Below are 13290 nucleotides of genomic sequence, written 5' to 3' on the forward strand. Positions count from 1 at the left end.
TTGAAAAGTAGAAACATGGGGACACAAGGTTTCCATACAGCAGAAGTATCATGTGAAGTGATATTCTGTTCCATTGTTGCTGCTCCCTCTGTTGCTCTCTTGTGTGGAATGGGAGACTCTGGGGAGATCACGTTACTTAACTTCCTTAGTTTGGTGTTTATTTTAAATAATTAGCGTTGCAGTTTTTCTCAGTGGTGGTAAAAGTACTCACATTCTTTACTTAAGTAAAAGTATCAAAAAGTATGTGTATCAAAATGTACTTAAAGCACTAAAAGTAGAAAGTACTCATTATGCAGAATGTCTCATTTCACAAGTTTCAAATGTATACAAATCTTTTGAAAATAGCAGATCTAAGAGCACATAACACGTCGCTTGTGTTGTGTGCTTGTAGATCTGCTATTTTCAAACAGCCAAAGTTTAAATAGGGCCTGTATGTTTTGTAATAATCATCAAAATCTATAAAGTAACATGGAACTACATTTTTCAAATACATTTAGTGGAGTAAAAAGTACAATATTTGCCTCTGAGATGTAGTGGAGTAGAAGTAAAAGTATTGATAATTGGAAATACTCCAGGAAAGTAAAAGTACCTCAAAATTGTACTTAAGTACAGTGCTTGAGTAAATGTACTTAGTTACTCTACGCCACTGGTTTTGCTGCATTTTCACTAGATTGGTTGTGTTTGGCATGGCCGCAGCTCGAGACACAGAATGACTGCAGATGGAAACCGCCGTTGATTACAATAATCTACCTAAAGTAGATTTGATTTATTTTGCTGTCATTCTCGGTCAGATTTAACCCACCCCAACAGTAACTTAAAGCTTATCCTTAAAATAATACATTTTCTTCAACCTTTTGGCATAGAATAGAAGGCATTGCAGAGAAGGGAGTAGAACAGGAAATGTAACGGCATTCCATAGATCCTTATGTCTATTTTCAGCTATTTTGTCTTGAGTGATAATAAGTAATACTGTACTGTGTAACCTTTTCAATTAAACAAAACAGAATTTTGATATCATTTAACATAAATGTGTGAATTAAACTACTCTAAACACAATTTGTATTGACCAATATACTCTAGGCACCCGAACTGTAGCGTAAATGCATTTATTTATGCATTTATTTTTTAATAATATCCTCCAGCATCCTGCAGCATTCCTTTTTGAGTGGTACTTCTGTATAGACCAGGGGTCTTCAACAGTGGGTCCGGGACCCCTAGGGGGGTCCGCCAAATCTTTGTGTGATAGGATTTCTTTTTTTTTTACCTTAACCACTTGAACCTTAGCATCCCTTCTCTGAGGAGAACTTTAGCCAAAAATAGCAGATCTACAAGCTCACAACGCCTCGCAGCGCGAGGCGTTGTGAGCTTGTAGATCGGCTATTTTTGGCAAAGATGTATAGGTGTAGAGGGAAAAAAGAGCAGACCTAGTAAACAAAAAAAGTTTAATCAAAAACACAATTTTATACACTATAGAGGGGGTCCCTGCTTCATCTCTCTCTCAGCTAGGGGGTCCTTGGCCTGAAAATGTTGAAGACCCCTGGTATAGACAAATGCTGTAATGACAACGGAGCTACAAGAGGTGTCGCCACCATGAATGTTACTCAGTATTACTTTTAAAGTACATTTCAGTTGTGCTCATGCTAATTAACACCCTGCATTGTTCACCGCAGAAAGAAGAGAAGGCCATGATAGCCAAAATGAACCGTCAGCGGACCAACTCTGTCACCCACAACACAGGCCACTGGACCGACAGACCATTCTACAACCACTTGGGGGGCAACCAGGTTTCCAAGGAGATGAAAAGGATGGTAAGAACATAACGATAAAGGACCACTTTTTACCCTATCTTCATATACGTAATTGAGTCTATCACTAATGCTCATTATAAAGATGGCACCATGTCTGGCTACTCACTGTGTCTCAGAGGAGAGGTGTGAACAGTTCAGAAAGACCTGGAACGCATCTCTGTCACTTTTTTATTAGAGCTAAAAAGCATTATTTTACACTTTGGCTATTCAAAAATAGCATATATACAAGCTCATAGCGCGGCACCGAGTGCCGCGCTATGAGCTTGTAGATCTGCTATTTTTGAAAGATCGTGAAAATGTGTGCAAATCTTTGAATATATATATTTTTAAAGCGAACATTTGTAACTCAAATCTTTGCTGCTGGGGGGTCCCTGGAACAACATATTTTGAGATGGGGGTCCGCGGCCAAATACATATTCCTTTTGAGGTCCTTGACATGAAGAATTTTGAGAACCACTGACATAGCAACATATGTTTTTTTCAAAAAACTGATTTAGAAGACATTTTGTAGAATCGGAACCGGAACATTTTTATTAATGCAAGAACAGAATCCCCATTGATGATGTCATTGGTAGTCAAGTCAGGTTTCTGTTCATAGCCCACCAATGAGACACAGAGTGAGTGGACGGAAATTGTGCATCTTGTAATGAGCATTAGTGAGGACCATTAATATGAAGATAAGGTTGACAATGGGTGAAGTGCTTCTTCAAGCTGTTGTTCAGTGAAGGGCCAGCAGACACTGCAGGTCTTATATGCAAGTCTGCGAGTCTCCCAATTAACCTTTAACAAGATGATGAGCGTGAGTTCATTAAAAGTGCAGTAGGTGATTTTAAGTATTATAATTTTTTTGTCAAAATGTATATTCTGATAGCAATCATTGATGTAGGGTGTTTGTTCACTAAAAGGGGTCTCCCCATCTCTCTAGCTCAATACATTTTGAGGTCGGGATACCAATTTCATCCAATCAGAAGAGAGAACTCATGATGAAACGTAATAATACAGAGCTTTAACATTTTAACAAACAAAAAAAATGATATCACTTACACCACCTTTTAACCCTCTAAGACCCGGATATATTTGTACTTGCAAAAAATTTTTTTAAACCTTTCAGATGGTCTTGTAGGAGTATTTTGAAGAGGAAAATATAATGTTTTTAAAAAAAAAATGTTTTGGTAAGCTTTTATGCAAATGTTGACATTTAGCAACGTTGGGTTCATCAGGTAGCAAAATTTCCTATAGGCCATTTTTATGGATAACATGGCAAATGTGTAATTACTTCACTAAAACAACTTAATGATTCATTTATATGGTTTATTATTTGGCCTCAGATCAATTATGAATAATATTTGGCCTCAGAACAGTATACATTATGAATAATAACACCAATAAGCCATATTCTTAAATCAATTTTATTAAAAGAACAAAATGAAAATCAGTACAATATATGTAGTAAAGAAACCTAAAAACCTAAACCATTGTCAGTGATCACACAATACTGCCTGGCCAACTCACTGATTTGCATTGATAAAAGGATGCAAACTGTTTCCAGAGTTTGTCCTTCTTGTCCTTCTCTGGCACGGTCAAGTTGTCAACCAGATGTAACAAGGTCAACAAAGACTGAAATCGGTTGCGTGGCATCACATCAGCTACAGACGCGTTTCGTGTGTCTGCTTCCCAGTACATCCGGCATCCATTCATTTGAGAAAGGCCCATTCTCAAATACATCCCAAACATTTGCTCAATTTCTTTTGGACTTGTGTTGACTGATGTTCGTTTTGTTTGAAGGCTGTAAATGTTTGTGTTCGTTGTGAGAGAGTCAATCATGTCTTTGGACACAAACTGGCGGAAGTACTGCAGTGGTGTTTGGATAGAACTCACATCTTCAGAGGTCAGAGGTGGGCCAGAAAAGTCTGTATTAGGGCTGATGAAGTCCTTCTTCAGCCACTGATATCTTGAATCACGGCGATGAGTGGGTTTGGTCAGTTGGGGCAGCTGAATGTCTGCTGGGCGGTCAGTGGGTTCACTGGGCGGTTCGGATGGTTCGTTTTCTTTGGACCCCAAGCCACAGTCCTCTTCATCTGACTCTTCATCAGTCTCATTGATGTCTATGTCAACATCACTCTCTCCGTTGAACACGGCATCCAGAACATCCCTTGCTAAGAAGCGAGTCTCTTTCCGTCTTTGTGGCATTCTGAAATGAAATAAAGACATACCATTAGTACATTAGTAATGCTAAGTTCTTACACATCACTGCTCACTGCAGGACAACATTTCACAAGTCATACAATACTGTCTGGCAACCTATTGTTTGACCACTAAGTGGTCATCATCATTACAAGCCCCTAAGTACCCACCACCCCTCGAATGAATAATGAACAACCCCCACAACACCCCAAGAATTACCACATTGGTCCCACTGTCCTTGTAGTATTGAAAGAAAATTAAACTTACTGAGAATTAACAAGGGAATAATATTGGTTGAATATGTATTGTTTAGGGGGAAAGAGAAACTTTGGGTGGACATTTTCTGAGGCTTACAGCTCAATTATCATATATATGATATATATATATTATTATATAGTAATGTAAATACACATATAACTGTTTAAATCTATTGTGAAAACTATATATAAGGCTGAACAGTAGCAGGTGAACCCTTGTATTTTTTGCAACCCCAAGGGCCCAACGTTGACCAAAAGCAACAAGTATGAATCATGCTCTAATTTCAATTTGGGACATATATTTCACAATAATAACATATATACATGTTCTAGACATTGTAATGTTCACCAAAAAAATTATTACAGGCATATTACTTACGTTTTTGTGAGGAATATCTTCCAGAGAAAAAAGAGATCTGTTCCCGCAGAGATTTTTCAAGTTGTGATGATTCCTGCCTCTGTGGGGGGTATTTATATGCAAATATCCTGGCCAATGGCATTGTAAGACTAAACAATAGGACCCAATGAGGATTTAGAGGTGAAAAAATAACAGAAAAACAAATTATTTAAACTCCTTTCTTTATAAAATATAATTGTTGCTCTGAAGCATCTCTGGGTCTTAGAGGGTTAAAGAGTCTTCTCACTCTGTAGCAGTCCTGCAGTGTATGGGGAGGTATAGTATTCGCTATAAGTAATACTTTACGTCAACTCCAGGTTGACACAAACACAGGCATTAAGAGATAGCTTCTGTATCTTTTCTCACTTTTGGTACATGTCCACTGCACGGTACCGGCTCAACTTTGACTTGACTGTGACTCTACTCGCCTTTTTTTGTTTCCATTAGGCATTAGGCAAAAGTACCGAGCACCCAGTATTTATTTGATATCACCTTTGAGGTTCCAAGCGAGCTGAGGCGATACCAAAAGGTGACGTGAAAACACTGCAGACTACTGATTGGTCAGTAGCGTCGTTGCGCATCAGCGGACTCCCCTATACGGCATGGAATCCTCCAAATACTGTTAACAAACTTTTAAAACCGTTTTAGCCGTTTTAAATGTGAAACTGCATGGCCTATTTTTATCCGAAAATGTTATCATAAACTGTCTTTTTTTTGTTTTTTTGCCGGACCGCACAGGTGGAATAGAGATCGTTTCCGGAACAGTATTAGCCTTAGCATTAGATTTAACGTTAACAGTGTTTAGCACTCACCTACGCAGAGTGTCGCTATGACAACCAGTTGCTTCCTATCTGCTGTGGAAAACAAAATAAAGCGAGTAGACATGAGCCGGTATCATGCAGTGGTTAAATGACAGTAGAATGTCCTTTGCATGTTCTCAAACTTTTCAATTTCAAGGACCCCCATAACTCTCAGAGTTACAGACCTGTTAGGGTCCATTTGGAACCCCCTCAAGGAACTCGGAGGTCCCTGGACCCCACTTTGAGAACCACAGTCTCAGATATACACAAATTGCTTAGATAATACATAGCGGTAATACGGCTGTGAAGCTGTTGAGGTGCTATGCATGCTTTACTAAATAAAGTACATTTTAAAGTGATACCCTATCTGCTTGAAAACAAGTTAACAGGTCAAGAAGATGTTCCCTCATTTGCAGAACGTAAACAGCTAATATGTGTCTTAAAAGCGACTAGATGACACGATGATGACAATGGGTAAATGACAGCGTTTGAACTGCACAGTGATTCCCACCCAGCACACACACACACCCACACACCCTCTCGTCCATCATCCGGTGGCAAAGGCTATGTATTTCTAACACCTAGAAGACCTAGAAGATGTGTGTGCATGTGAGCTGGGGGTGTACCCCCCCTCACATGCACACACACAGTGCTGGGAGTGGCTTTGAGGGCCAGTCAGGGAGGTGGCGGTAAACATGAGCGGCCATGTTGAACCAAAATGCCAAAACAAGCTGTCGCTCCATTCACACTTTAAGCAGGGTGGGTAGAAGAAGAAGAAGAGAAAAAAAAAGAATGCGAACTCTCCAGAAGGGGCGGGTTCGCTTTAGGTAGAACAAGGAAGAGCTTATAAGGACAGGGGGGTTGGCTTGGTGTTAATGTGATGTGGCTATTTTGACTTCCATCTTTATTTACTTCTCGCACTCTGGCCACCCACAGAGCCGAAAGAACACTGCGAATGGTGATTCACTCATGAGCAGAGACACACGCGTGCACACACACACACGCACACACACACACACACACACACACGCACACTCACACACACACACACACACACACACACACGCACATGCACACGCACACACACGCACACACACTCACACACAAAGTGTTATCTTTTGCTTGTTATCTTGGGTTGTCAGCCCACACTCCTTTTCTTCCTCTCACTCTTTCTCTCTCCCTTGCTGTCTCGGGAGCGTCGAATGTCTTAATTACATTCATGCTTTTATTTATATATCCATTGTGGGTGAGAAGATAGCCTTTGGTCAAGTAATAGACTTACATTAGTTCCTGTCCCTGCAATTCTATTTCTGTGTAATATCCATGCAACAACTCGATTCCGTCAACAGCAGGCCAGAGCATTGTTAAAGTTGTAACCACTTCATAAATGAAACACTTAACCACAAACAATATTTAAAAAAATAGCTGATCGACAAGCGCACAACACATTGCGCTGCATCATGTTGTGAGCTTGTAGATGTTTTCGGAATATTTTCTAAATTGTTTTATATTCACCGCTGCCAAGGTGACTATGGTTTACTGGTTGATTCAAAATCAATTGAACTTAACGAAAGTGAATTTATCTTAAAATTGACCCTTGAGGGTGTTAATTCAACCCTGAAAGTGTAAAAAATGGGGCAGATTTTTCTGTGCAGTCTTTTGTGTGGAGCGTGTGCAGAACACTGACATTGCTTCACACAGCGAGCTCTATTTGGACCCTTCTTTGGCTATTGCAGATGTGTGTGTGTTGGCCTTTGGTGAATGATTATGAGCTGTCAGACATGTTCTCGCACCCCGCTGAGCGCGTCGAGTGCTGAATTAAGGAGACGAGTATGCAGAGAATAGAGTGGCTGATTTATTCTTCGGCGTACGACGGTGTCGTGCGGCCAAAATAACAGATCTGTTATTTTCACCGCACGATGGAGCATTAAGCATGAGACTTGTGGACAGGAAGTGCGAGGTGAGATATGTCGCCTGTCCGTCTGTATCGGTATATTAAATTAACCCCCTTCTGTGACTTCTCCTCTGCTGCGTTCTAAGCCGGTGGCAGCCTCTGTGTTGGTCGGATGTGAATGAATAGTAATTTATGCAATTTAAGCAAAAGAAATTGCAGTTTTTGGTTTGAACATCAGTTTGTTTTTTCTCGGTGAGCGACGCTGAAGTATGAAGTTGGTTGGTTACTGAGATGGTGGCTTGTTGATCTGGAACGTACTGTAAATGTAATGTTTGTTTTACTTTGCCCTCATCCTGTCCTCTCTCTCTCTCTCTCTCTCTCCCTTTTCTGTCTGTCTCTGCATGTCGCTCTCTGTCCTCTCTTACTGTCTCTTCCTGTCTCCTTCTGCATTGCACATAAATCACCCAGCACCCCGTAAAGATAAAGGAAGCAGCAGCGATGGCACGAGAGCATAGAAAGACAGGCGAAGGGCATGAGAGAATGTTTCTTTGTGTTAGAGTGTGTGTGTGTGTGTGTGTGTGTGTGTGTGTGTGTGTGTGTGTGTGTGTGTGTGTGTGTGTGTGTGTTTGAGCGTGCGTGCGTGTGTGCGCGTGCGCACAGGCGAGTGTGGGAGGGAGATGGGGAAGAGGGACATTGATTCTTACTGTAGTCCCTGTTGCTTGTATCCAGAGACAGACAGACAGAGCAGCAGCAGTGTGAGTGACCGTATGAGGTGTTGAGCTGTGTTCTACATAATATATCTCTGCTGTCCGGCAGCAACCAGCTAACTCCAAAATGTTAATTTTTCAGGAAATGACAAAAACAAACAAAAAGTGGATTTAGGAGGTTTTGTTCATCATTGATAAGAACAGCTGAATGGACCTCCAAGCTCACAATGAGGTTGGAGGTCAAAAGGGGGTGGAGCCTGGAGTCAGCTAAACCAGCTAACTCCACCCCCCTTTGGTGAACTGGTTTAGCAGAAAGTTTGAGGTTCCAATGGAGTTAGATGGTTTTGTCAGAAGCGACGTAAAGGGTGTTCAATGGCCCTGATTTATGGAAAAAAATGCAAAAGCGGAAAAATGGAGCTGGTTCCTGCCGGACAGCAAAGATATTATGTAAAGTACAGTGCCTTTCAATACATACTATTGATGCAGCTCTCTCATACAGTTTGTCACAAAGCAGAGCCGCTGCACAGTGTTGCCAAGTATGCTTATTATAAGCAACGTTGGGCTTGTTTCTCTGTAAAGTCGCTTGTAAATATTGGTAGTTGCAGGTTACGTTTTTGTTCTTTTTGGACTGGTTTCTAAAGTGCAGTTGTTTATTTGGGCTTCCTTCCTAAAGTTGTTTAAACCAGTGGTTCTCAAATATGTTCATGTCAAGGACCCCTAAATTCATATTTATTTGTCCACGGACTAATTCATATTTTGTGCCAGGGATTCCACAAATAAGATTTGTGTAGTTAAAATGTTTAAAAGATGTTCTCGATTTTGTTTGGAAATAGCAGATCTACAAGCTTGTGAGCGTGTAGATCTGCTTGTTTCTCTTGCAAAATCTGGTAACACTGGCTGTGTTCTATGCAGTGTACAGTACAATGTACTGTATACACTACATTATGTTGCTGCTGCACCATTTTGGGAAAGCGTAGCTCAGCTGGTATCTCTAAGGTTATTGTTCTCATTGAACGTTCTGTGTATTATTTATTGTTTTGCAGTAACTTGTGCATTAGTGAGGACGTCACATGTGAGCACAAGTGAGCGTGTGATGGCAGGTTTGTTTTAACCCATTAAGACCTGGAACTGTGTCATTTTTAGATTTGAGCTAAAAAGAATTATTTTACACTTTGGGCTATTAAAAAATAGCAGATATACAAGCTCGTAGCGCGGCACCGAGTGCCGCGCTACGAGCTTGTAGATCTGCTATTTTTGAAAAAACTTGAAAATGTGTGCAAATCTTTGAATATATATTTTTAAGCAAACATTTTTAACTAAAATCTATGCTTCTGGGGGGGCCCTGGAACAAAATATTTTGATGGGGGTCCGCGGCCAAATACATATCATTTTGGGGGTCCTTGACATGAAAAAGATTGAGCACCACTGATATAGAAACAGACAGTACAGTACATGTAGAATCGGCTTCAGGTCTCAATGGGTTAAAATCTTCAGCCTGGATGTCTCGTGCGTAAAACTAAGTATTGAAGACAAGGCTGGTAGTAAGAAAAATGTTGTTGTGTACTTCACCACTTCAACACTAGCATCCCTATTCTGGAGGGGACATTCACAGAAAATAGACCATTTACAAGCTCACACCACTCTGCTATTTTCTGCAAAGAGATTTGGTGTAGAGGGGGGGGGGGCAAGTACAGAGCCGACCCCTGTCAAATACAATATAAGTATTATAGAGGGTTCAAGTGTTTTAAGAACCCATAGTAGACTGCCATACTATTGGCTTGTATTGTTCTGTGTGTCCACAAGAGGGCAGTGGTGGCACACATTTAGAGCCAGCCTGGCTGGTATAATTAACCTGTGTCACCACTGCCATAATAATCACTGGCACACAGGGCTGCTTCTATTAGTGTCATCAGGCAGCGGGATAAGAAATGAGGGAGTGGGTTAGTGAGTTTAATTACAAGCTTTCATCTCAAACTAACTTTAATCTCATTGTCTTGACTTTGAGGATGTAACAACACTTCCCTTTGTGTTGAAGTGCACCTCTGTCCCTGCTCGCTGAGAGGGCTTACCAAGGAAATAAATCAAATAATAATGACTTAGAGTACTTAGGCTACTTGATAATGGGTTATTATTAGCTGTTGTTTTCCTTTGCTTCAAGCCATGCTGAGCTTACAATTTGAGAATAACAATGGAGTTGCCGATCCTCTGCTGCAGTTTAACACAGATGGCGATCGTCTTAAGCATCAAGATTCTTAACCACTTACCCCTATACACGTAGTTGACTGGAGTCCCTCATGGTTCTATACTAGGCCCCCTCCTTTTTTTCCCCTGTACACCAAATATCTTCCCTGAAAATTGTCAATCTACAAGCTCCCAACAAGCCATGATGTTGCAACACATTGTGAGCTTATAAAAGCTATTTTCGCCGGATGTCCACCTCAGAATAGTCTCTCGCCTGACACCTTCTGCTGTATTTCATTCCTTTTTCTCAAATGAGCAATTTCTTTCATCACGCCTCGGGGTGCTGACTGTACCTGAAATGAAAACCGTAGCTGTAAAAAGTGTGATAATGTTCATTAAATGAAATTCTAGGAACGAGTTGTATTCTGTTTTCTCTAGATATGTACTGTATTGATGACTGAACTCTTTAACCTGGCATTCATTTGTAAAGACTAATCTCAGTGTCACGTTACACCAATCAGATGTTGCTATTAGATTGAGTGTCATACATAAAAACAAACATTATTACACAAAGCACACAGAATTTGACTTGTCCAACATTGTTGTGGTGAAATCACCATGTTGGCCTGCATTCTCTAAGCCCATGTCGAACGACCTGTCATCACCTGAACAGATTTAATTTCCTCTTTTTATTGGGGATTTCTTCAAATGAATTTCGGACATGACTGGATAAAGTGGGCTTTTGTGAGAGCCTGTCGGGGAAAGGGGGGGGGGGTACTTAAGTCCTAGATAATGTCTTTCCCCACTAACAGTCCCTCTTTTTTCATTTTATCTTCTTTCCTGTCTTCTAGGGATTTGAAGACCCCAAGGACAAGTGAGTATAGATGCTTACGTCCCCTCCCTCCCTCCCTCCTGCCCCACCCAGTCTCATGTCTTTTTTCTGTGTGCCAAGGTGATGGGCTGCTTGTGTTAACCACTTTCAACCTGGTGTTTTGGGCATGTTATTATCTAGGCGGAGAAAAAAAACAAAAAAACAATCAAACATGCAAAGATTTTAGAACATTTTAAAAATTTCAAACATTGTCAAAAAGCACAAATATCAGATCTACAGTACAAGCTTACAACTCATTGCATTGGGGTGCACTGTGAACTTGTAGGTCGTCTAATTTCACTATTCGCCCTATGGCGCAGTATATAGGGCATAAGTGGTTAATAATGGTGGTGATTGTTGGGGAAGCCGAATTCATCTTTTAGAGTTGATTAACATAAGACCCATGGAGCAGTTATGTCCCAAACATTCTTCCACTCGTCTGCTTTGCTCTTCTCCTCCTTGGGCTTTCCCATCAAGAATGTTTACCCCGGGGCGTCTGGGTGGCACAGGGTACACGATTGGCCTTGCTTTTTGGGTGGGGAACCTGAAAAGGATTGTGGGTGTTCTAGAGCAGTGGTTCTCAAACTTTTTCATGTCAAGGACCCCCAAAATGATATGTATTTGACCGCGGATCCCCATCTCAAATATTTTGTTCCAGGGACCCCCAGAAGCAAATATTTGAGTTACAAATATTCGCTTAAAAATGTATATGTATTCAAAGGTTTGCACAAATGTTTTAAAAAAAATAGCAGAGCTTGTATATCTGCTATTTTTGAATAGCCAAAGTATAAAAGGTTAAAATGATTGTGATGCTATATTAACATATTTAGCTGGGGACCCCCTGGAACCCCCCCAAGGAACCCTGGGGGTCCCCGGACCCCACTTTGAGAACCAATGTTCTAGAGAATCCTACAGGTTGGTGAGGGTGAGGGTGCGTGTTCAGTGGGGAGTGGAACTGGGAGGGATACTGTGAGGTGTTCTTTTCCTCGTGTTACGCCTTCCCGGTTCAAACTCCTCACTGTCGGGTGAAATAGCGTCTGGCGACTCAACGAGCCTCGGAGGAGGCATGTGGTTGTCTACACCCTCCCTAGCCCAACTGTTGGGGTTAACAACTACACTACAGTAAGAATAAATAAATAATAATAATGTCTCCACCATTAAACGAAGACCTTACATGCCATGATCCGGATGATCGCCACACCGTATACTTGTCTACTGTTTCAATTTCAACAAGTGGAAGGTCAGCTCCAATCAGTGTATTGTAAGATAGTGAAAATAGCAGATCTACAAGCTATTTTCACTATGCGTCCCATGCAGTGATTAGTCCTAGGGACACCGTAAGACTAGCCTGGTTCCAGACGAATTGCAACAAAAAGAAATTCCCCTCGGCAGATTAGGTCTGGCCCCTCTCAATAGAGATAGGATTTCTCTCCCTCCGAAGTTGTGAGGGACCAATCAGGGCTCAGTATGCAAATATGGGGCGGGTTTATCACCAGAGGCATTTTTTTTATTTGCCCCTCGGAAATGCAGGTTCCACACAGAGATTCCAGACTAATATCTACGCAGTGATATTAGGCTCTACGTCCTCCCGGTGGGGGCTCCTCACTGGCAGGTGAGCCAGTGGGATACAACAGCTGTGACAACACACATAATGTGTGTGGAGAAATTAATTTTGCATAACGACTAAATTGGGGAGAAAAAGGGTAAAAAGAAAGAAAACAAAACAATGAGAAACACAATGAGAAAACAGCAGAGCTGTTGCACACACTCAGAATCCCCTGATAGGCAAACAACAGCTGGTCTCGTCTTGTGTTATCTAGACATTTCATTTTCAGAAACACGCAAGAGAACCTCAACCCAGAGGACGAGGTCGACGAGTTCCTGGGCAGAGCCATCGACGCGCGCAGCATCGACCGGCTGCGCTCGGAGCACGTCAAGAAGTTTCTGCTCACCTTTCGCGAACCCGACCTGGAGAAAAAGGTACGGATGTGTACGTAGACGCACATAGGCACACACACACACACACACACACACACACACACACACAGATGGAAAACGCCCATGTGACATACACACATACGCGGGCAAACAAATACACACATTGCCAATATCACACCGTGTAGTTGGCCGCAACAAGCAATCTTTCTCACAGCACTCCACTCTTCAAAATCCAGCTGAGTCCAATTACTGT

The 13290-nt window shown here is 41.4% G+C and overlaps 1 protein-coding gene across 1 annotated transcript in view; it reads left to right on the top strand.

Moving 5' to 3' along the window:
* The window catches only part of adcy5 (adenylate cyclase 5), a 109000-nt gene that overhangs the window by 79655 nt on the left and 16055 nt on the right, over window positions 1–13290 (top strand). Inside the window, exons 8-10 of the mRNA XM_084084257.1 lie at window positions 1671–1808; window positions 11080–11102; window positions 12935–13079. Coding sequence (XP_083940383.1) covers window positions 1671–1808; window positions 11080–11102; window positions 12935–13079 — 306 coding nt within the window. The remainder of the gene's footprint in view (window positions 1–1670; window positions 1809–11079; window positions 11103–12934; window positions 13080–13290) is intronic.

This window comes from Gymnoscopelus microlampas (genome assembly GCF_963454915.1).
Source record: "Gymnoscopelus microlampas genome assembly, chromosome: 17".
Taxonomy (NCBI): domain Eukaryota; kingdom Metazoa; phylum Chordata; class Actinopteri; order Myctophiformes; family Myctophidae; genus Gymnoscopelus; species Gymnoscopelus microlampas.